This window comes from Dasypus novemcinctus, chromosome 28 (genome assembly GCF_030445035.2).
Source record: "Dasypus novemcinctus isolate mDasNov1 chromosome 28, mDasNov1.1.hap2, whole genome shotgun sequence".
NCBI lineage: Eukaryota > Metazoa > Chordata > Mammalia > Cingulata > Dasypodidae > Dasypus > Dasypus novemcinctus.
The window spans coordinates 21,754,327-21,779,956 of NC_080700.1; the positions used below are offsets into that span (position 1 = coordinate 21,754,327).

Genomic DNA, 25,630 nt, shown 5'->3' on the forward strand with positions numbered 1-25,630 from the left:
TATTTTGAAGCACTGTTTTTGAAGTTCTATGGATGCAGAAGCCCTGGAGTATTATCTCTTCTCTGCAGGGGAGAGGGACTCATATGGTGAGGGCACGAGGACACATGTCGGAATTTCTTCAAACTCCTTTTACATGCCCTCCTCCAAATTATCTTCCTTTTCCTCCCAGACTCCTGCTACTAATGGGAGTGCTTCATATCCCTGCGATGTGTTAGAGTAAGAAAAAGATTGACAGCGAGTGCACTGTATTTTATTAGAACTTATAGTGGAAAAAAGACTGTACTAGGTTACCCACAGTTTTGAATTCCCATCAAAGTTGTGTTCTTTTGGCTTGAACAGTTGAGATTTAACTGAAGAGGTGGCCCTTGTAGAAAAAAGAAATATACATAAATGCAAATCTTAAAATGTATATGAATTAAAAACTGTTTATTTGAATTATCTGAAGGTCATTTCTTTTTTTTTTTTTTAAAAAAAAAAGAACGACTGAAGCCCCTGTTGTTTTAAGTTTTGGTTTAAAATATTAAGTGCTTGTTAAATAATGGAAGAGAAGTAGAAAGTCCAAACTAACCAAAGATGAGGCCCTGAAATTATAATTCATTTCAGTGGGGAAACGACATTATTTCATTTTATTTTATTTTTTAAGGTATCAGGGTTGGTATTGAGCCTGGGACCTTGTATGTGGGAAGCTGGTATTCAACTACTGAACTGCACTGTCTCCCCATGATGTTATTTTTATTTCCATTTTCAGGAATGTAATTTCTGTAAGGGAATCATATGTATATGGGTGAAATTCATGTGCATGCCTCCCTGGGTTTGTTTTATTTTAGTGTTTTTACTAAGCCTGTTGGATAATGAGCTAGGAATTTAAAGTCAAATCACTGGTTCCTTTTCTTGCTGTGCCTCTTAAGTCTAACCACATAACTTTGATAAGTGACTTAATCTTTTTGACCCTAAGTCTTCTTATCTGTAAAAGGGATTTAATAATACCTCCCTACCTACCTCACAGGGTTGTTGTGAGGCTTAAAAGGATTATTTCTATAAATGATAAAATGCTATACAAGTCAAATATGAAGTATTCTATATTTTAGAATTTTTGTTAATTTTTTTTCCTCCCGTTAAGCTAACTTTAAGTCATTATGGAGTAGACTGTTATAAATTTTTATTTTTTAATGTATTTTACCTTTTAATCTCTGAGAAATAATCATATATTTTAAGGGCATACATTTTAAGCAGTATAATCTTTCAGGTTTGAGGTCTGTTTTGTTTTCATTCTTACTTGTTAGGAATATCTCCATCTACCAGCAACAGATTGTACACAGTGGGTATCTTATGTTTTGCACTGTTTTTATGGTGTATGTGACAATAGTAATGAATATAGTTAAAAGATTTTGTAGAAACGAATTTATCAGTAAATTCTGAAAATTGCAATGTTTGATTTTTCCTGTCTATATATTTTTATTCCTTATGATTAAATAACTTTAACATCTTATGTTTAATTCTCTTTTGCTTGTAAGCATGCTTTATAAAATTATTTTTCTCTAAATTTCTATTTTTCTTTTTTAAAGATTTATTTTTATTTATTTCTCTCCCCTTCTTCTCTTCCCCCAGTTGTCTGTTCTCTGTGTCTGTTTGCTGCGTGTTCTTCTTTGTCTGCTTCTGTTGTTGTCAGCAGCACGGGAATCTGTTTCTTTTTGTTGCGTAATCTTGTTGTGTCAGCTCTCCGTGTGTGTGGTGCCATTCCTGGGCAGGTTGTACTTTCTTTCGCGCTGGGCGGCTCTCCTTACGGGGTGCACTCCTTGTGTGCGGGGTTCCCCTATGCGGGGACACAGCTGCGTGGCCAGCTCCACACGGGTCAAGGAGGCTCGGGGTTTGAACTGCGGACCTCCCATGTGGTAGATGGATGCCCTAACCACTGGGCCAAGTCCGCTTCTCTAAATTTCTATTTTTCAAAATCTTTAAATTAAAAAAATTATTAGAGATACTAAAAAGATTATTAGCAATTTGTTTTAATAATATGAATATCGTAAATAACCTTAATGGTTTGTTCAAAATTACTAAGTTATAGTTTCCTAAGTTTCATAAATTTGTTTTCTCAAGACATATTTCTAATTACATAGGTAATCCCTGATTAACAGGTGAATTATTTTCCAAAGTTCACTTGTTCGGGATATTGAAAATGCTTATCTATAGAAACAGTGCTTTAAACCAGTGAGTCTCTGGCTATCAGGTGAAACTTATTTGAATATATGTAGCTGAATTAATAAAACCAGCCTATGTTTTATTCCTACCAGCAAGGACAATGTAAGAGGAAAAAAATTAGAGGAAGTGTTTCATTTTCCTGCTTTTTTCTTGAAGTTAGAGATGATTCTAGGTCTTTTTATGCTTCCCCATTTATCTCTTGGTTCTCTTATTCCCTCGATAACATAGGAATGGGATCTCATTCCTACTTATTTCTCTCACCTTGCTGTAATCCACATTCTTCTAATCTGAGTGTGGTTGATGTCAGAGTCTTAGGATGGATGTATCCGACAGCTCTTTCATAGTAATGTGCTGGTGTCCCTTTATGATAATGGTCTTCTAGCCCCAAATCCTGTGCCTTCTCCACTAGATACTGCTTGTATAGTGACCCTTTCTTAAAAATTAGGGGAAACCAGCTCAGCTTCTTGTAGCCTCCAGGTGTCCTTCCCAACAGTTACTGAAGCTAAGTGTGGGTTTTGTAGTCTTATTTACATTCAGTTTTAGCTTAAAAATTAAAACAAGAGACCATGTAAACGCATGAGATTTTCAGAAAATGTACAAAGATGGTACAGTGTTCCATTGCCCTTCATCCAGCCTCTCCTAATGTTGGCATCTGAACCTAACCCTTGTACTTTTGTCAAACTGATTAATGTATTAATATTGGTGCAATACTGTTAACTAACCTTTAGACGTTATTTGGGTTTTTCCAGTTTTTCTACTAATGTCCTTTTTCTGTTCCGTAATCCATCTGATAACACCACATTGCATTTAGCCATATTCTTTCTTTGCATTCCATAACCTTGATTGTTTATATAATATCCTTGAATTTGGAGTTGTCTGATGATTTCTCGTGACTAGACGAGGCTTGTGGGTTTAGGGATGAATACCACCCTTCTCGTGGCTTATTATCACTGGTTATTGTAACACTATCATTTGGTTAAGGCATGTCTGCTAGATTTTCCCACAAGTTACCTTGTCTGAACTCTCTTATTTGGAAACAACACACTAAGCACAGCCCACGTCAAGGGGAGGGGTATTTATTTACTCATTTGTTCAACCCCTGTATACATGTAAAGTAGTTTCAGAATTGTTAACCAGTACCCTGTGAGAAACACTCTTAGCAACTACAATGCTTAAATATGTTTTTTTTTTTCATTAGTCTTATAGTATGTAGTCAAAACTTCATATTCCAAAGTTACTTTTATCAGTCCCATCTTCAGTGAGGTTATAACATATCTTACAGTTAGATTCAGATTAATTTATCACAGTCTATATTCTATCCTGGAATTCCCTAACATCCTGGTTGATTTTATTTTAATTTGCTTACTGTAAAGTTTATTCTTTGCATGTACAGTTCTGTGGATTCTGTGCCGTTGTTTTAAATACTGTTAAAATATTTGAGTCATAGGTTGTGATATGGTTATTTTATGTTTCTTTTTCATTTTCCCTTATAAAATCTACATATTCTCAGAAAAAAAGACAAATGAAAATTTTTGTTTTAATGTAATGTACAAAAACATTGTAAATGTTTGATTTAGTCTGCATATTGTCACATGTATTGCATCCAATTCTAGGAAGATTGTTACTTAATTATTTTCTTTTGAATTAGAAATGATCTTGTAATTACTGTAAGTTTAATGGGCAGTAGAATATGTTTTGTCTTTGGATTCTAACAATAATTCTTTTCTAATTTTTTCCTGTAGCCATAATTAACCCTGGAAAGATTGCCATTTATATTCAGAATGGACAAAGAATGTTGAAAGTAGGAAATATATAACAACAGCACTAGCATTTGAGTGCTTACCATGTGCTGGACACAACCCTATGAAGTGGAGCTGTTATTTCTCCATTTTACAGATGAGAAACGGGTCTAGGGAGAGTAGATGACTCCTCAAATCACAAAGGTATAGCTTGGCGGAGCAGTTTCAAACTCAGGATTCTCAGATACCACGCTCCACCATGCTAATGGTTTTCCAACCTGGCTACACATCAACATTACCCAGGGAACTTTGAAAAATATGCATACTTCTGCCCCGTTTGTATGTAGGGAAAATCCCAAGGAAGGACATGAGCTTTGACATTATTAACAAACCTCCACGATGCTTCATATGTAGCCAGAGCAGTGCCGGTGCAGTTCTGAGCCAGCCCATTGAAAACACCAGCTAGGCTACTTTATTTCCCACCTTACACTTTTAAGATCGTGTTTATGAATATAGTTATTAGGGCTAGCTTTTTATTTGTTCCAATCATCAACTGTCAGATTACGTAAGTAACATTTACAAACTTTTAAATTGAGTGAGCGACAAGCTAAGAAGCAAATATTCTATTTTCTTCAACATACAAATTGAACATGTGAATTTTGCCTGTTACAACCCCAGTTGTCATTTAACGTGTTTCCTTCTTCTCTGCATTCTCTGTGAATGAACTCTAAGATCTAGTGACTTGATCAGATTCAAGATTTACTGATTGATTAATAAATAAAAGTTGATTGATTGTGTAACATTATTTCATCTGCATTTTTCCCATCAAGGCACATATAATCTCTGACTTGTCTCTTTTTCTGATGTTAATAGTTGTTGAGTATCATTTGTTAAATGACTTAGCTCATTAAGGGTTTAAAAAGTGATGGTTATCTAATCCCCTCATTTCTTTTTCATTTATTAGCTTCTCTTAGCTTTGTTTATTAGCTGTTGCTTTCCTAGTAGAATAGTTCAAAAGGAAAGCCAGGATAAATGTACTTGAATTTGATTCTTTCAAAATAAGGAGATGGTTCACTAGCATCCTTCAACGATGATCAGTTAGTATGTTTTTATTCGTAGCATTTTTGAACTCATGAATTTAAACATACTTGATATGTTTCAATCCATTGAAGTCATTATTGTAATTGATATTTCCATTTGCCATCTTTGACCAGTGGGAACATATTCAAGTTGGCTTGAGTCCTTTATTCACAACCCTAAGAATCTTTGATAGCTTCCTTGCTATCTGGTATAACAGCTGTTCCTATTCTAGATTGGAAATCAAATATACCTTCAAGGAGACCTGGTTCCTTTTATTGGGAAATGGTATTTCAAGAACACAGTCTGGGCACTAGCATTGCTTGTTGCCACTGAAATGGTCAGTCATCATTTTAGGTCTCTTAAATGGACAGAAATAGAACACACTCATACACACACAAAGTGCATCACAAGTTCACTCTGATACTTCCCATTCAAATTCAGGATTTTGGTTTCTTAACCTCTTCTGACTCAATCTCTATTTCATCTTTTTTCTGTACTGAGAATCCCAGACCTCTTAAACTCACTCATGATTTTGTGCCAAAATCACCCCCAATTTCACTGAAGTCCTCAAATAGGTACAGTGAGCTTTTTCTTGATTAGTCAAAGCTCCAAAAACAGTAGGCGATTTTGGAACTTACCCTTTAGGCCCATCAGACACCCTGTTAATTCTCTCTGCTTCCCCTACACAAATGTAAATGTCACATTGGTATTGGAACTGTTCTTTGTTGTTCCTTACCTACTTCTCTTTTGGGGTTTAGAGAGAGAACCTTGTAACTAGTTTTGTTTTCTGATGGAGTTTTCATTGTCCTGTCCTAATTGTTCGGTTTTTATGGGGAATTTAAAACCTGCCACCACTGTTGTTGTAGTTTGGTAAAGGCTGCCATGGCCATATACCAGAAATGGGTTGGCGCTTACAATGGAGATTTATTAAGTTTGCAAGCACACAGTCCTGAGCCATCAAAGTGTCCAAATCAAGGCATCACCAGGAGATGCTTGCTCCCTGAGCGGCAGCTGAGGGCAGTCAGGCACATGGCAGCGTCTGCTCCTCTTCCTCCTCCCCCAGGCCTCCTTATTTTCAGCTTTTGGCTTCAGTGGCTTCCTCTCAGTTTCTGTCTTCCAGTGATTTGAACTTCTGGCTCCCGGGGTCTTCTCTCTCAACTTCTGGGGTTTCTTTCTGTCTCTTCGGCCTTGCTGATTCCAGTTTTTAAAGGACTCCAGTAAGAGGATTGAGATTCACCCTGGGCTACTATACCGCACTGGAATAATCTAATCAAATGGCCCTTAACTGAGTCTAATCTAGCAAGAGCCCCATACCCATTGGAAATGGACCAATTTAAGAACATAATTTTCTGGGGTCCACAAAAGACTCAAAACTGTAACTGTCTTCCCAAAATTCCTTTCGTTTTGTACTGTACTGAATTGCCAGTATTTGATCATTTTTAACCAACTAAAGTAGCAGTTGTATATACTTTTATATGTAGAGCTATATTTAGGTCTTAATACATTTGGAATTTCTTTTCATGTATAATTTTATTTCCTTTAATTGTATATAACATGTGGAATAACATGTATAAACATGTTGTTTTCCAACTTCTTGAACTGCTGTCTCCTTTTTAGTATATTGTTATGCAATATTGGATATGTGTCTTTGCTTTTTTGATATTTGCTTATTACTGTGCCAGTATTAGTCTTTTTAAAATAAAATAGCCTTATTAGTTAAGCTTGGAATTTTGTAAGGCAATTCTCCCAATTCATTCTTTCTTTTAAGAAAAATTTCTGGTTTTTATTTTTGCACTTCATTCCACATGACTTTATCATGAATTTGACACAGCCACCCAAAATATCATTTGAATTGTGATATATAATTATGTTGTATTTTTATTAATGTCCTTACATTATTGAGTCTTTTCTAGTCTGGGCTGAGTTGATCTGGGATTTTACATCATAATTAATCCTGTATTTCTCATCACGAAATGTTAGCAAATACGCTATTCTATTCTTGCACCCAGCTGCCCCTTCCTACTCTCTGTGTTATACTGAAATAATTTGGAATTTAAGAGCCATGTTTTATTGTTCTTACAGTATGCTTTTTTTTTTTTTGCATTTCAAATATTCCTTTCTGGAACTTGTATTATAGTCCATAACCAAATTATCATCACCTAGTAGATGTATAAACCTTTAAGTTTTACTAGATTCACTGCTTGTCTTAGGTATTTTTCCCCTATCTTGAGATCTTTATTCTAGTTCAGTTTTCATTTGACTAGATTCTGCCATATTTTCGTAAGTATTAGGTTGCTGCAGGAGTAATTGCGGTTTTGCTTTGTTGAAATTTGCTGTTTGATATTGGCATACATTATTAAATAAATGTGGTTATGTTAAACATCATTTTAATGTGCATTTCTCGCTTTATGTTATTTTGGTAATGCCTCCTTATTACTTGCTGTTTATATTTATTTTAGACTATGAAAATGATGTTAGACAAAAAACAAGTTTGAGCAATTTTCTTATTTGAGTTCAGAATGGGTCTAAAAGCAGCGGAGACAACCGCAACATCAACAGTGCATTTGGCCAGGAACTGCTAACGAACGTACAGTGCAGTGGTGGTTCAAGAAGTTTTGCAAAGAAGAAGAGAGCCTTGAAGATGAGGAACATAACGGCTGGCCATCTGCAGTTGACACCGACCAATTGAGAGCAGTCATTGAAGGTGATCCTCTTACAACTACATGAGAAGTTGCCAAAGAGCACAGCAGTTGACCATTGTATCGTCATTCAGCATTTGAAGCAAATTGGAAAGGCGAGAAAGCTCAATAAGTGGATGCCTCGTGAGCTGACCAAGAATCAGAAAAAGCATAATTTTGAAGTGTTGTCTTCTCTTATCCTACACAACGAACCATTTCTCGATCGGATTGTGATGTGAGATGAAAAGTGGATGTTATACAGCTGGCAGCGACCACCTCAGTGGTTAGACCAAGAAGCTCCAAAGCACTTCCCAAAGCCAAACTTGGACCAAAAAAAGATCATGGTCACAGTTTGGTGGTCTCCTGCTGGTCAGATCCACTACAGCCTTCTGAATCCCAGTGAAACCATTATATCTGAGAAGTATGCGTAGCAAATCGATGAGATGCACCGAAAACTGCAATGCCTGCAACCAAAGGGCTCAGTTCTTCTCCAGGACAATGCCTGACTGCAGGTCACACAACCAATTCTTCAGGAGTTCAGAGAATTGGCTACGAAGTTTTGCCTCATCCGCCACATTCACCTGACCTCTTGCCAACTACCGTTCTTCAAGCATCTTGACAACGTTTTGCAGAGAAAATGCTTTCACAATCAGCAGGATACAGAACATGCTTTCCAAGAGTTCATCAAATCCTGAAGCACAGATTTTTATGCTAGAAATAAACATATTTCTCACAGGCAAAAATGTGTTGCTTGTAATGGTTTCTATTTTTTTTTTTTAAGATTTATTTATTCCCTCCTCCCCACCCCAGTTGTCTGTTCTTTGTGTCTATTTGCTGCGTCATCTTCTTTGTCCACTCCTGTTGTTAGTGGCACGGGAATCTGTGTTTCTTTTTGTTGTGTCATCTTGTTGTGTCAGCTCTCTGTGCGCGCAGCACCATTCCTGGGCAGGCTGCACTTTCTTTCGCGCTGGGCAGCTCTCCTTATGGGGCGCACTCCTTGCGCGTGGGGCTCCCCTACACGGGGACACCCCTGCGTGGCATGGCACTCCTTGCACGCATCAGCACTGTGCATGGGCCAGCTCCACATGGGTCACGGAGGCTTGAGGTTTGAACCGTGAACCTCCCATGTGGTAGACGGACGCCCCAACCACTGGGCCAAAGTCGGCGTCCCATGGTTCCTATTTTTTATTGATAAAGATGTATTTGAACCTAGTTATGATTTGAAATTCATTGTCTGAAGCCGCAATTCCTTTTGCACCAACCTAAGAGTTTTTGTTTTTGTTTTTTTAAGAGAAGGTAAATGAATTGTACTTTGAGTTCTTGATTGTTCAAAGAGGTCTTTTTTATTCTTTCCCTCTTCATATATAAGTGATTTATTTACGGGACAAAAATCTCACCTGCATCTCTTCCTTTTCTTCTTTCTAGCCACTTCTGTTATTATGTTAAAGATCTTAGATCTGACTTCCATGTCTCTTTTTACTCAAAATTTCTCTCCCTTTTTCCTTTAGTTTTGGCTTATAGTGATAATTTCTGCACTTGATTTCTAAATTACTAATTTAATTTTTGACAGTGTTCTTTCTGTCTTTACTACTTCTATTGAAATCCTGGCTTGTTTTATTTTTATTTCTGAGAACTTTAATGAGAATTTTTATTAGAGGATTTTCGTAGTTCTCTCCTATTTCTTGAATTAGATCGGTTTCAGTTGAGGCTAACGGTTCTAATTCTTTACCTTCATTTCCTTTGTTAAAACTGCAATTTTGTTTAAGTGCTCAGTAATTTTTTAATAGCTGTTCCTCTTTGTCTGGACATGTATTGCTGTACCAAGCATCACCAGCAGGAATGCATTTCCTCAGTGATTCTGTAGGTCTGACTTTGGTCTCCCAGGCCGTGTTGAATCGCCTTTGTTGAGAGGTTAGGGATTGTTGTCTTTCCTGGTTAGGGATTTTTGTCTTTCGCAGTGATCCTACAGCAGATGGGTAATGGGTTGGGATTGTCAAGAATGCCAAAAGAATTCTTTAGAACGATATCACAGAAAGTTTCCTCTGAATTTTATAGAGCTTTAAATAAACATTTTATCTGATGTCATTCTCTATACCAGAAGAAAAAGCCTAAAACTTTTAAACGGATGTGTCTTAACCTTAGCCACGTTTATCACAGTAATCATTTTTTAAATTATGTGGCTGTTTTAGAAATTCTTGCTGTTATTGGGAACCAAAGTATGTATTAATTTAAAACAAAAATGTACGTTGAACATGAAAGGATAAATTAATCTTGTTTTCCTTTTTGCTGATGGAGATTACTAAGTGGAAACACTCAGCCTGTTCCCCAGTTTTATAGTTGAGTGGTTATATGCTAACAGTTTATTTGTTTGATATCAGTTTATATATTATTATAATTCAATGTTTAGATTTTAGGAGCAGAAGGAAATTTTTTTTCCTCCCAGACATGTGTGAATCATTCATGTAATGTAGTTGGGAATTTTATGGTACCATAGAAAAAAGCATAGTCCTGATTTTTTGTCAATAATGTATTTGTTAGCCAACTATAAGTATGACTTTTTTAAAAAAATCAAAGCACCCTCTTTAAAGCATCCACTTGTTTATCACTAAAATATCACCATTGTCATCAAATAGTTAAATACCAAATCTGAAGGCAGAGTTTATTAACAAAGTTTGATCAAGTCAGCTGTTCTGTTTTTCAGTGTCTGATCTTCACTACCTGGAGAAGAGGCACTGGCACTTTTGTAGGAGTGTTTACCTATTCATTTATTATCAGACTTTTGCTCAGCACCTATTATATGCCAGGTCCTGAGTTATGTGTCAGAGTTTCATAGTTAACTAGGGATACACAGTTCTTACTTTTCACGATGGCCTGACAGGGAAATCAAATGGTAAAATAACATAATAGCATAGAGCATGATAAATAGAACCAAGCAATCATTTGCAAGGCACAAATATTGAGAGAAAACGGAGAGATTAACTCTGTGGTCTGAGACAATCATGGAAGGTTTTATAGAGGAAGGTGGCATCTGAACTTCTTCCAAAAGATATGTAGGATTTCACCAGGGACAGGGTATTATCAGCAGGAATAACCTCTGATAATAAAAGTATTAACATATGCAAAAGCACAAGAGGCATGTTTGTAGAGCCATACAAAATAGAGTCCTGTCTGCAGTGCACATTTCTTTGCAATTCAGGTGTTAAGTATAAGGTACTCTGGAAGTTGTAGACATGGGATCTATCTGTACAAATCTGACCTTAAGGTATGGTGGCTTGCATTTGCTCTAAAGCAGCTCATGATCTAGTAGGAGAGACCGATATGTTAACCATAGTAATTTTACAAACATTATATGTAGTATGTTTTTAAGAACACTTTTTCTGTACGTTTTCTCTTTACTCTCTGTAACAACACTATGCAGTGGATTGTGGCTCTATATTTAAAAGGAAGAAGCCAAGCCTGCGAGGTTTACTGAATCACATAGCTAATTAAGTGACTTGAAACCAGGTTTTTTTTTTTTTTTTTTTGGTGTTTTTGTTTTTTCATTTTTGGATCCTTAATCTTTTCACTTTAAGCCACACTGTCTCTAACTGTAATGAAAGTCAGAATAAACTCAGGCCTGTGTGTTTTAGTTGGTGTGCTATGGGAAAGAGAAGATTTGTTAGAAAGGTATCATGAGGGGGGCTTTGAAAATTAAGAATTCTGAATTAGAAGGATGAAGAGGAGTATTTTGTTATTGAGGAAACAGCACAAGCAAGGGGCAGGGAGACGGAGGTGCAGTGTGTTGAGGTCTGCAAAGTCCTAGAGCCTGGAGTTTGTGTGGAGGACCACAGTGTGAGAGGCGAGGCTGCGCGGCGCGGGGACAGCCTGGTCAGGGAGGTCTTCAATAGCAAGCGAGTTCTTTGGGTTTTCTATAGTGGATGGGCAGGTGAGGGGGGTCCTTGAGTGATTTAGATGAGGATATAATTTATTAATTCACTTAAACGTTTTCTGACAATATCTGGGAGTACAGTGGCAAGAAAATTGAAAGTCCTTGCCCTCGTGAATTTCTCAGTAAAGAAATAATTACAAAGTGAAAAATAATCTGATGGCAAGGAATAGGAGCTGTGCTGGAAAATGATAGAGGAGAAACCGCACTGGGAGTTTCTGGGAAAGATTCCCAGGAAGTGACCATGAACTAAGAACCCAAAACACAGGCAGCCAGGCTCAGGAGAAGCTGAAGCGCCGGGGCCCAAGCAGCCCCGGCAGAGGGGACGCTCACAGAGCTCGACCTGCTGGAGCCGGTGAGGGGATGGGAGTCCAGGGCAAGCTCTGGGAGGTAGGCAGAGATGGACTCTTAGGCCCTTGTAGGCCGAAACGGGAGTTTAGATTTTATTCAACTATAATAGAGACGCTTTGAGAAGGTAGAGGGTTCCATGAGCATAGTCTGTTGTATGTTAGTTTGGTGCAAAAGGAATTGTGGTTTCAGACCTTGCATTTTAAATCATTATATCTAGGCTCAAACACATCTTTATTAATCAAAATAGGAACCATTATAATCACGTTTTTGCCAATGAGAAATAAGTTTTATTCCTGTAGCTTAAAAATCTGTGCTTCGGGATTTGACGAACTCTTGAAAGCATCTTCTGTATCCTGCTGATTGTGAAAATGTTTTCTCTGCAAAAAGTTGTCGAGATGCTTGAAGAATGGTAGTTGTCGGTGAGAGGTCAGGTGAATATGGCGGTTGAAGCAAAACTTCATAGCCCAGTCATCTCAACTTTTGAAACTTTGGTTGTGTGACATGCAGTCGGGTGTTGGGCCCTTTCTATTGACTAACACTGGCTGCAGGCATTGCAGTTTTCAGTGCATCTCATTGATTGGCCGAGCATACTTCTCACATGTAAAGATTTCACTGGGATTCAGAAAGCTGTAGTGGGTTAGACCAGCAGCAGACCACCAAACTGTGACCATGACCTTTTTTTGATGCAAGTTTGGGAAGTGCTTTGGAGCTTCTTGGTCTAACCACTGAGCAGATCGTTGCCACTTGTCATATAAAATCCACTTTTCGTCTCATGTCACAATCCGATCGAGAAATGGTTTGTCGTTGTTGCGTAGGATAAGAGAAAACAACAATTCAAAACGACACTTTTTCTAATTTTCAGTCAGCTCATGAGGCACCCACTTATTGAACTTTTTCACCTTTCCAATTTGCTTCAAATGTGAAATGACTGTAGATTGGTCCACATTGAGCTCTTTGGCAACTTCTCATGCAGTTGTGAGAGGATCAGCTTCATTGACTGCTCTCAATTCGTCGTCATTAACTTACGGTGGCTGGCCATTATGCTCCTCATCTTCAAGGTGCTCTTTGCAAAACTTCTTGAACCACCACTGCACTGAATGTTAATTACAGAAACTGCTGTTCCTGGGCCAAATGCATTGTTGATGTGAATTGTCTCTGCTGCTTTAACACCCATTTCGAACTCAAAATAGCTTGAATTTGGTTTTTGTCTAACATCATTTCCATAGTCTAAAATAAATATAACATAAACAGCAAGTAATAAGTCATTAGCAAAAAAAACATAAAGTGAGAAACACACATTAAGATGATGTTTAACATAACTACATTTATTTAAGAATGTATTCCAGTATCAAACAGCAAATTTCAACAATGCAAAACTGCAATTTTTTTGCACCAAGCTAGTATTTTGAAACTATCCCTCTGGCTGTTGCATGGACACCAAATAGCTACCATTGGTGAGATTTTAGGTTGAAGAAAAGTTGACATTTTAAAGTTTTGAGGACCTCCGTTTTCTTAAAGAAGGAGAAGGCAAGGTCTTTGAATATGTTGCTGAAGCTCAAGAAGAGTGGAAAGCCTCACATTTCCTAGTGTATGGGGAAAGGTATAAGGAATGTATTGTATAACAACACTAGAATTCCTAGGAAGCATTAAATAATGGATATTTGGGTGGTAGCAGTCAGCATGTATTTTGAATTCCTTTTTAATCAACACCATTCAAGAGAATAAATGAATAAAAGAATTGGTTGCTTCACATTCCTTATTTTATGGGGAAAGGTATAAGGAATATAATGGATAACTAGAAGACTGAATGAACAACACTAAAATTCTTGGGAAACATTAAATAATGGCTGTTTGGCTGGTAGCAGTCAGCAGATATTTATGAATTTTTTTAATCAACATCATTCAAGAGACTAAATGAATAAAAGAATTGGTTGAACCCATTAGTTTTTATATTTACATAAATAGCTATTTAGGGTGAACTATTACCTGATTTTACAGTCTTGTCTTAAATTTTAATAATTCTTTGATTTTCTCAGTCTAGAGTTAGTGATAGAATACTGTATATAACCTTTGAAATCAAGTGTTCTGATCATTGTAACTGTGGTGAGAAATGTTAAAGTTGAACTTAATTATTTTTATAGTGTACTTTTTGGATAAAAATATTGCAGTTTGATTTTAGTTCCTGATATGGTTTTCTGTCACTTTTGGAACTTTTTGGGTCTATGTTGAAAATGTTGAATTATCTTAAGGATTAGTTTTCCTGTGAAATTATGATTGTTTAGATTTGTCAACAAATTATAGAGAATAATAGTTTATTACCACAAATTTAGGGTAGTCTCCTATATGCTACTTTAATCTTTGTTTAATTTTTCTTATAGTTTTCAGAATTTCCAGATCCCATGTGGGGTTCAGATTATGTGCAGTTGTCAAGTTCACCATCTTCCTCTGAGCAAAAATGCAGCACTGTATCATGGGACGAGCTGAAATCTATGGATTTACCATCATTTGAACCTGCCTTCTTGGTCCTCTGTCGAGTCCTTCTTAATGTCATACACGAGTGTCTGAAATTAAGATTGGAACAGAGACCTGCTGGGGAACCATCTCTCTTGAGTATTAAGCAGGTTTGTTTCAGAGACTGTTTTGAAAAATATTTAGCAATTATTGTATTATTATTAAATATTTTATTTTGACAATTTTTTCCCCTAATTGTTGCAAATACTAAAAAATGAGTGTGTGTTAGAACTTTTAAGCTGCTTTTTTTAAGGTAATATAAAATGTTCTTTACCTCTAGTCCTCAAATAACATTGTGGTTCAATCTTTCTACTATCCACTTCTTTGAACTAAAAGGATATCAAAATATGGTAATGTGGGAAACGGACTTTGGCCCAGTGGTTAGGGCGTCCGTCTACCATATGGGAGGTCCGCGGTTCAAACCCCGGGCCTCCTTGACCCGTGTGGAGCTGGCCATGCGCAGTGCTGATGCGCGCAAGGAGTGCCGTGCCACGCAAGGGTGACCCCCGCGTAGGGGAGCCCCACGCGCAAGGAGTGCGCCCGTGAGGAAAGCCGCCCAGCGTGAAAAGAAAGAGCAGCCTGCCCAGAAATGGCGCCGCCCACACTTCCTGTGCCGCTGACGACAACAGAAGCGGACAAAGAAACAATACGCAGCAAATAGACACCAAGAACAGACAACCAGGGGAGGGGGGGGAATTAAATAAATAAATAAATCTTTAAAAAAAAAAAATATGGTGATGAGATGTTAGTATCAGTCTTTGAAGACTGGAAACTTAACATTTACTCATCAGAGAAATAATTCCTTGAATTGATTTATTTATTTTTGTCCTATTTGATGTATGTGTGTACCAATACATGTCTTCAGAGCATACAGAGAGGAGATGTTTAAACTCTTTGGTTGCTTATACAATTGTGTGATTTAAACAGTAATGACAGCTTCTGATTTCTTAGTTGTTAGTTTTGGATGTGGTTTTATAGGGCGTTTGATATTCCCTGGCAAAGAGTGGATGTCTGGAAGTAGCTGTTGCTAGTATGGTGAGTGCTGGAGAGTGTCTGTATATATGCTTTGTGATATTATCATATTGGCAATCACAGTTACCTTTGTTATCCTATGGCTGCGATAACAAAGTGCTGCACACTGGATGGCTTCCAACAGCAGAAATGTGTTGTCTGATGGTCCTGGAGGCCAGTAGTCCAACACCTGTAGGGGACCCTCCCTCCCCTCTTCTGGCGATTGTGTTTAGTCGGCAGTCCTGGGCTCTGGTCTCTGCCTCAGGCATCTCAGGGCCTTCTTCCCTGTCTGTGTCTGTGTCCAGTTTTCCCTTAGAAGGACACGGGTCTTATGGGTTTAAGGACCCACCTACTCAGTATGCTCTCATTTTAACTTGCCTAATTCCATCTGTAACAGTCTTATTTCCAAATAAAGTCACAGTCAGGGGTACTGGATATTAGGACTTTAGCATACCTTTTTGGGGTCACAGTTCAATCCATAACAATTATATATAATAATTTCAGATTTTGCAAAAAGAATGTTGGTATGTGTTTTGTAGGCTGCGCGTGTATATCCCATAGGAATTGAAGGGCTGGGTGCTACTTGGCTCTGAATGATGGGGTGGGTGGGGCATGAGGTAATGAGGACGGGGTGAGAAGGAAGAGGTGGACACAGGTAATGAAATATGTGCAAGATAAGTTTGTTTAATTCGGTGTGGCGGTCAGTTGGAAGTGGGCCCCTCCATCTCTTTTTTTGCACTGCAGTTTCCATCTGACACCTGTTAGAGCTGTTTTCACTTCAGTGTTGTTTCCTTTACACCTTCTTGTTTCTGGTTATGGTCTTGCTGTCCTTTGGTCATGCTTCACCTTGTCATCCAGGTTGCAGCTGTAACTTAGGAAGTACTGATAAAATGCTTACTACTTGCCTTTTCCACAAAACAAACACCTCAGGGATATAACCTGATAACACAAGACTGGGTTTACGATTTGCCTGCTGGAGTTATTGTGAGGATTAAGTAATAATGAATGCTAAAACACTTTGAAACATAAAAGGCAGCAATACCTAGATTAAGGTAGTACTACTGGAGAGGAAAAAGAAAATGGATATTTTGACCCAAATGAATGCAGAGATTCAGTTATGAATGCCTAGTCACGTTTTTATTATAGGAATTTATGTCTATATAATCTTAGTAGTACTCTTTTTAATAGATTTAACTATGGGCATAGCCCTATTACTGTAGATAATTTAAATATATTTTATGGTGATGACTTATGCTTATAAAAGTAATCCATGTTTATGTTAGAAAATTTTGAAAGTATATACAGTGAAGCAGATAAAAATAAAAATCACTGTTATCCTGCTACTCCGATAACCACTCTAACATTTTAGTGTATTTCTATCCACTTGTTTTTCTTGTACATATGTATTTCCTATAATACAAGTAAATATATGAATACTATATTGTGAATTTCCTGTCTTTAAATATTTTTTAAAAACAAGGTTTTAAATTGTGTGTAGATGCATCATAATTTAGTTAATCCCTTATTGTTTTAAAGAATACTGTGATTAGTGTATTTATTTATAAATTTTAGTCTTCATTTATCACAATTTTTTAAGTATGAAATCATGAAAGTAAATTAGTAAGTCACATGTTTTAAATTGTAGAAAGCTTATGCCAGTTTACTTTCCCAACAACAGTGCAGGAATTTCCTCTTATGTCTTGATGAATAGACATTAATACAAATATAACTGTATAACCTTATACCCACAGTCACTGTTGATTGGAATTTTGAGGGTATTATGTCCTGTAATATTATCAGTGCCTAGAATGCTTTTGATGGAAAGATGCTCACATATCCTCTCATTTCAAGCTCCTTTCCTCCTTTATAACATTACCTACTTGACTCACATTGCTGTTTTACCCATCTTACTGTTTTGTTCCTTGACTTCCATTTAATTTCATCAGATTCATCTTGGGCTTTTGTTTGTTTTTCCTCATAATTTTTTTTGACAATTTTTGGAGTTTTATGATGGTAGAGACCACAAATCACAGTAGATAATCTATGCTAAATTATTACAGAGGCCACTGTTCTCTGTGGTGTATAAATATATTTGAATCTTTATTTCATTATATTTTGGTAAAATTTCGCCTGTCTCATTTGGATTTCTTATATTGTAAATTTGTAGAAAAACATCTTAATCTGTGGAATTTATTTTCTATATAAATTTACTTTTAGGAGAATATATTTTAAGCACATTGGTGGTAGCTTTTATGGTATTTTCTCTATTTTTTCTGTAATATTAAATACTATAAAATTTTCTCTGTTTCGTTCTTTCTCAGTTGGGACTACTAAACTATTTCTAAAAAGAAACAAAGATTCTGGGAAATATTTTTGGGTTTTCAGAGTCAAGGTTCAATTTTACTTTATTTGTTTGACCCTCAAGAGGTAATGTGTCAGACTAGATAAATGATTTCGTAAAAGCCTGTGAAATAATAGAACTTGTGATTGTTTTCTTACAGCTAGTAAGAGAGTGTAAAGAGGTCCTTAAGGGTGGCCTGTTGATGAAGCAGTATTACCAGTTTATGCTGCACGAGGTTTTGGACGACTTGGAGAAGACTGACTGCAACATAGATGCATTTGACGAGGATCTCCATAAAATGTTGATGGTAAGGACAATTGGAAGAGAGTCATTTTATGTGTATGTGTGTATGTGTGCACGTGCATGCATGCATGTATGAGTCGATGGTGAGCTTTTCACCTGATTCTTTCCGTCTACTGTTAGGTTACTCGATTCTCCTAAATCTGCATTTTTTAATACTCACTTTTTTTCAAGTTAGAAATTTTGACAAATTCTACCCCTAGTTCATGGGGTAGGATAGTTTATCTCATACCAGAATGGCCCAGAATAGAACTGTAGTCTGATCCTATTTTATCTGGCCTTCTGTCGATAGCCAGTTTTTGATGACCTGGGATGTGTTAGGCCCTTGCTAGGCTCTGGGAATACCGTTATGAACAGTCAGAAACCCTTGACTAGTGTGCAGAGTAGATAATTCAACCACAGTGCAGGGTAGCGGTGTGCTTGAGATGCCTGAAGGCGTAAGGATGAGATACCACATTGGCTGGGGACATCCAGGAAATGCTTACCATGAGGAAGCTGAATCTTAAAGAATGAATTAAGACTTAGCCGAGGGAAGTGGACGTGGCCCAGTGGTTAGGGCATCCACCCACCACATGGGAGGTCCACGGTTCAAACCCCGGGCCTCCTTGACCCGTGTGGAGCTGGCCCATGCGCAGTGCTGATGCACGCAAGGAGTGCCCTGCCACACAGGGGTGTCCCCCGTGTAGGGGAGCCCCACGCGCAAGGAGTGCGCCCCGTAAGGAGAGCCGCCCAGCACTAAAGAAAGTGCAGCCTGCTCAGGCGCTGCCCACACGGAGAGCTGACACAACAAGATGACGCAACAAAAAGAAATACCGATTCCTGTGCCGCTGACAACAACAGAAGCGGACAAAGAAGATGACGCAGCAAAATAGACACACAGAACAGACAACCGGGGCAGGGGCGGGGGGAAGGGGAGAGAAATAAATAAATAAATCTTTAAAAAAAAAAAAGAGTTAGCCGAGGAACCTGGCACAGTCTAGGAATTTTAAATAGTTTGCTTTGGTAGGAGCAGACATTTTAATTTCTTCCTAAAAGAGGCCCTCTAGTCTTCTGACATCCATTGCGCTTACTGTGTATTTCCCAGTCTCCAATTTGCTCATGCTCTTCTTTCCTGCTAGGAATGGCCTTTATCTCCTTCTCTGCTCATTTAAGACATTTTTTCTTCAAGCTTAATTTTTTCTCTAGGAAGTTTTAGCTGACTTTTTGAATAATGTTAGCCTCCATTTATCTATACCTTCTCCAATAGCAGTTATAATTAGAACTATACTATTTCTTCTCCTCTAACAGTTATAATTAGAACTATGCTATTTAACACTTAATGATTTACCACCTCTCTGTTCTTTTTCCCTAATTAGATTAAAAGGAGCCAGGGGTTATACCTTGAAGTTCTTTTGTTTTCCATAACAACTGCTAGAATTTGGCCAATATATGTTAATAGATTCATTAGGGGATATGCGTACTTGATTACATAATGTGAGCAGTTGATGAAATAATATAGAAAATGACAACCTTGGTGGGTATATCGCTTTAGGATTACTCTTGTCTCATCCTGTTGGTTTTGCTATGTAATCTTCTTAGTTAAATCCTGTAATTTGACTAACAAAGAAACTAGGAATTATAAATAGTTGTAAAATTGGGCACCATAATGTCCCAGAAGGATCGGGGAAGAGGCATGGTTTAAGGACTAGGGGAGCGCAAACAAAAATCAGAGTTTTTGTAAAGGGGAGAAGGGGACAGTGACTTCTGGGTTGGCATCGATTTATGTTTACCACAACACCCTTCCCTTGAAACCCACAAAACTGGCTAAAGGAAATGACAAGTAAAGAAGAATTTCTATGTTCAGTAAAGGAGGGAATTGCCACACTATCCATCCATTCCCTACCTCCCAAATGAAAAAGCTATATAATAATTTGCCTTAAAATTTACACTAAAGTGAATATGGACACTAAGCTCTGAATATAATCCTCTTTAGACCTGGGGGACCCATTCAGCTATTAAGTAGAGGTATGATATCTAGGACCATGAAAAGTACATGAGAGAAGTAGGTATCTCCATAGAGGGCATGGTACAGACTGCAGATCCTGCAGGACAGAAGGATTGTAAGCAGAGACAGTTTGATTGTCTGTGGCCTAACCTGTTAGCCAGGAAGATTGTTGAATGAGTGCTAGTTGAAAGAGATAGGGGAAGCAGTGTCTAGCAAGTTGTTACACAGAGAGTCCCTAACTTAAAGGACTTTACTCATCCTGTCTGCAAAAACAGTTTGAGGTCCTTCTGCCTGCAGGACAAAGGAAATAATAGATTTGGTGAGCGTTTCAGGCAACAAACTTAAATTCAAGATGTGAGCTATCACAGGTTATTCCCTTTGCTCCTGGCCTCAGAATAACCAAAAAATAAACATAATATATAGTGTAGGAACCTGTGATAAACAGACTTAAGGAAACCATATAATAATTTTTTTAAAATATGGAAATGATTAACAAGACATGATAGTTGTAGAAGACACACAGGGAAAACTAGCATATGCATAATTAATATATGCTAATTAGTATTCCTTTAAAATAATAAATCAGTTTTTCATTTTACGCATATCAGGTGTCTGCTATATATGAGACATCATTTTATGTAATGTGGATTCAGTGAGCATAAACTCTCCTTCATGGAATTTAAGAATAATGGGAAAGTGGCTATTAATTAAATAACTATAGAGTAATGCAATTGAAACTATGATAAGTGTGCTACAAAGGAGAGGCATAAAGTCTTATAGAACTAACATTCTTGAGGAAAGAGCATTGGGATTTATCTGAAGGTTAACATGCATATTATGATCTAATTTATGTAAAATTTTAAAAACATGAAAACAATGTATTTTTGTAATAACATATTCCTTTAAAATTAATATAAACCAAAAGGTAACATACTAAATTCATAATTGTTGCCTGTACAGAGGTGGGAAAGAAACAGGACTGAAGAGGGAAATGAAGGAGAAATTAACTTTGCGATGTATTATTTCTTATTGAAAAAACACCCAAAGCAAATATATCAACTATTAACATTTGTTAATTCTGGGTGATACTTATTAGTATATTTTTTTCTCTCCTTCTCTGCTTTTTAAATAAAAATCCCATGAAACTTGGAAAGAAGGAAACTTTCTGACAGAGATGGCAGCATCTGCAAAATCTCTTTGGTGGGAAGGAGCATGGCAGAACAGAGGTTTCAGAAAAAGGACTTGAAGCGTTTTGGCTACAATTTGAAGACTAGATTGGAGTGGTCCAGAGTAGATGTGAGAAAGACCCATTAGAGGCTCTTTCAGTAGGACATCTGATAGTCTTTGGATTTAGAGTGGTATGTATGAGAGAAAAGGGAAATTGAGAGTGAGCTTCCTCAGGCCACATGAAGACATTGGTGGGTTCCAAAACCAAAGTGTTGGAGTTAGGGGCAGGATCGCTTATCTGCTGTAGAAGGGAAGGGCAGCAGGATGTGACAGGATATAGGTTGTATTTTTGGTACGGGGAAGATGAGATAGATGAGAGATCTTATATCTAATGGCTCCTTGCCCCTCCCCGCCCCCATTTTTTTCATAAAAAGAGCTGAGATCATCTGCTGAGAATGGGTGTTTTCAAGTAAATGAAGATGTTTTGAAGTAGTTGTTGGGAGACGGAAAATGAGTAGACACAGAAATTTGATTATGAGAACGTTGGAGACCATGTGGTTAGTTGTTATGACTGGTTGAAACAGCCATTTTTCTCTGTCATGTGACTTTCCAGTGGCTCTCACTTTCCTGAGTATGGGCATAGGGCATGGGATAGGTGGGCTTATCTAGTTTTGGGATTTTGACAGAATGGTGAAATGAAAAAGCATTGAGGGTGTTAGGGTAGGGTGCTGACAGGAAAATTTATTAATAGCACACTGACAGTGCTGTTGAAATGATAAATTCATTGATTCTAAATTGAATAAGGAGGAAAGTGAAAAAAAGTGGGTAGTAGATTGGAGAAAGAGAAGAATGAGTGGACGAGTTCAGATAAGATGGAGAGAAGACTCTTAAGTCAGATGTCGGAGTCTGACAAATGAGGTCTACCTCATTTGATGCAGGTACCTGGGCATAAGTAGATGACAGTTATGAAGGGGGAAGACAGTGATATTTCTGATAATCTCAGTCTTAAAGCAGCAGAGTGGGGTTTTAGTCTTGTTTTTTTAATATGAGAATGTAGATGAGTAGTGGTTTGAAAGTAGCAGTGGGGAACAAAAAGATACAAACAGTCCTTGAGAGGGCTCTAAGGGGTAAGCAAGTGTTGTCTTTAGGAGAAAGCTAGGTTTTAAGACAGACAAGGTTTCAAAGCTAGGTTTCAAGTATGTGAAGGAACACTTTAAAGTCAGAGGAGATTCTTTGGTATTTAAGAGACTTAAATTTAGGTAAGATGGTATCCTCGGGAGAGGGTGTAGCACAGTGGTTGAACACCTGCTTCACATATACTAAGTTCTGGGTTCAATCGCTGGTACCTCCTAAAAAAAAGTTAAAAAAAGAAGATGGTAGACTCATAAATTGTAGATTCCACATGCACAGCTAGTTTCACAAGGGATGTAGGACTGCAGATTTACACTGCACAGCCTGGATGATGCAGACCCCAGAAGTATTCCAAGATATAATGGAAAAAATGTTCCTGGAATAAAGAAAAGACCCACAATTGCTTATTGGAAGTTATTACTGGAGCTCAGAAAAAGTTCATTCTAAACAGTAAACATTTAAGACATAAGTGAAATAGCTGATATCCAGGAACAAAGAATCATATGAACATCTAAGCCGAGAAAGCAAGTCTTTCTCAGTGTGGGGAGTGGTGGCACTGGAAGACAAGGCTGGACACTTAGTTGTTGGAAAGTAGTGGAGTCATGTCTTAAAAGTTTGGAGAGAGAGACTTGTGACGCAAATACGTTATACCCAGACAAGCTGTCCTTTAAGCAAAAAGGTCAAAATAGTAGTTTCTTTGTAGTATAGCAACTGTGAAAAAATGCTTGATAGTGACCTTATTTAACCAACAGGTAAATCAAAGTAACAATTTGGGAGTAAGAAAGCTATTGTGATGGACTTGCGGTGGGCATGCACCCCACTTTAGAACACTTGGATATTTTGTTGTAAATCATGATGTATATGCCCTAAAACTTGAAAATGTAAGAATTTTATCAGAAAAATCTGGATGTGGGGGAGGGATGGTAGGAAGACATGTACTCATTTCCTCATCTCTCTTGGCATATAAAATACTGTCTAAAGTTACAATATGTAATTACAAGTAAGGATCCCAGCCTTTTAAAGGAATGTTATAGAATGTTGACAGCGAAAATTTTGGGATGCTATTACTTCGAATTTTTAAACGTTCTTTATTGTACTTTTCTCTACATTGTGATCATTTTAGTTATTTTCTTAGAAATTTGAAGGGGTTATGAATAATGTATTAAGTTGCCTAAAAGTTGAATTGTGTACTTTTAAAAAATCTTCCTTTAGACATGAGCTAACAATGGTGAACCACCTGGTTTCTCAGCCTTGCATGTTTTAACAGTCCCTCTTCCACCTTCCCCTTTGATTCATGACAACATAGGTGAGAGTTTTGAGTTGTTGAATTCTGCTCTGATGTATCTATATTTTTGTATTTTAAGGTATATTTTGATTACATGAGAAGCTGGATCCAAATGCTACAGCAATTACCTCAAGCATCCCATAGTTTAAAAAATCTGTTAGAAGAAGAATGGAATTTTACCAAGGAAATAACTCATTACATACGGGGAGGAGAAGCACAGGCTGGAAAACTCTTCTGGTAGGAATCCTGGGGCTTCTGAATTTGACTACTTCTTTCTCAACCTTACTCCCAATTTACTTTCCTTATCTGTCCTACACATCTAAATGTTGAATTACCTTAAAATTATATTTGGTCATATGTTATGTGTTCTTTCCCTAAGGATTGTTACCCTTAGAGCTGGGGCTCTCCCAGGGGCCATGTGGTGGCACTGTCTGGAAACCTTTTTGGTTGTCAAGACTGAGGTGGCTCTCCTCGCCTCTGGTGGGTCACAAGTGCTACTGAAAATCCTACAGTGCACAGGGCAGCCTCCCACAACAAAAAGTTACCTTACCCGCCCAAAATGTCATTCTTACTGAGGTTTGGAAAACCATGCCTCAGAGTAAACCTCCTTGGTGGTAATTTAAAAGGAGGAGACTCTAAGTCCTCTCAAGAGTAGAATAGACCTGCAGTTATCAATCTTGGTGGGGTCATGCAGAAACTTAAAATGTGTTCATTTCCACAGACATTGCTTTGGGACTGTAATGCAAACAAACCACAATCCCTTTATAAATGGGCTTATCTATGGTAGAAGAAGAGAAATGTAAGCCAGGGACAGTCATGAGGAGGGGAGCGTGGCCGCTGGTCTGTTTGTTCTAGGAAACCGGTGTGAGTTCTTGCATGTAGGAACACAGGATGATTACAGGGCGCACTTGAGCAGCCTTTGCTGGTGACCACTCCACTTCTCACTGACTTTGACTCAGAGTAAGGATCAGTATTCTTTTTTGCTTTCGATTCTGTTGCTCTCTGTTTGTACTGCCTTCTCTCACTTGCCTCACCAGTCATTTTATTTCTTCTGCCTTCTTTTTATAAGGGTTTTTATACCAGGCTCATTTTCTTCCCCGCCCTCTTTATGGCCTCAGCTTTCACCTTGAGTGAGTCCTCTTCTAATTGAGAGCCTCATTGCTCTCACTCCAGCAATCTCTGTGCCAAACTCAGTATCTGAAAATTTTGTATTACTTTTTGGATCCTAACCTTCAGTTCTTTTTCATGTCTTATATATCCTTATTTTGAGGGAGCTGTAAACTTGCTCTTGTCTTATAACGCTCAGTCCTTCAGGTTATGATCCCCAGTCTGACTTCCCTTGCTTTTTTAATCAGCCTGGTTCTCATAGTTAGCCTTCTGAAAAAAATGCATTCACTGCCATTTTCAAAATGTGTGCCCATCTTAATCTTTCATAGTTCTCCTTTGTCTGTAGTATCTTCTGTTTGGGTTTTGTGTCTAGGCTGCCAAGCTTTGTTGAAGAAATTAATAATAATTTAAAAGTCCAGTTACTGTTTAGTTTCCCCACAAACTCCTTTTACATAATTTCACTGTACTTCATTTCCTCCTGTCAGTCTTTTTGTTTTTAATTTTTGCTTGTCCTTCACGTTCCCCGTGGTGCAGTTTCTAACTCTCTGCAGTTTGCTCAAGTCTCTGACCTTTGCCTTCATATTGCTTGTTGTGAGAAGTCCCCAGAGCTTTCTTACTGCCCCTTTTTGTGGGTCTGAGCAAATTCTGCTATTCTGGTTCAGGACTCCATTGCTTCTCACCTATTATCTTAGAGCAGCAAAATTCAGTTTCACGTGCTGTTTTTTCCAGGTCCACTCAAACTTGGAATCAGCCCCTGACTTCTGTCTCTTCCGTACTTCCTCTGCTGCCTTAGGCTGTCCCTTCAGGATCTGTCCAGAACC

The 25,630-nt window shown here is 37.7% G+C and overlaps 1 protein-coding gene across 4 annotated transcripts in view; it reads left to right on the top strand.

The window, feature by feature from the left end:
- Positions 1 to 25,630, top strand: part of MAP3K4 (mitogen-activated protein kinase kinase kinase 4) — a 145,810-nt gene that overhangs the window by 65,267 nt on the left and 54,913 nt on the right. For all 4 annotated transcript variants that reach the window (XM_004449808.4, XM_004449805.4, XM_012520429.3 and 1 more), the window contains exons 4-6: positions 14,351 to 14,593; positions 17,996 to 18,142; positions 23,782 to 23,939. In XM_004449808.4, coding sequence (XP_004449865.1) covers positions 14,351 to 14,593; positions 17,996 to 18,142; positions 23,782 to 23,939 — 548 coding nt within the window. The remainder of the gene's footprint in view (positions 1 to 14,350; positions 14,594 to 17,995; positions 18,143 to 23,781; positions 23,940 to 25,630) is intronic.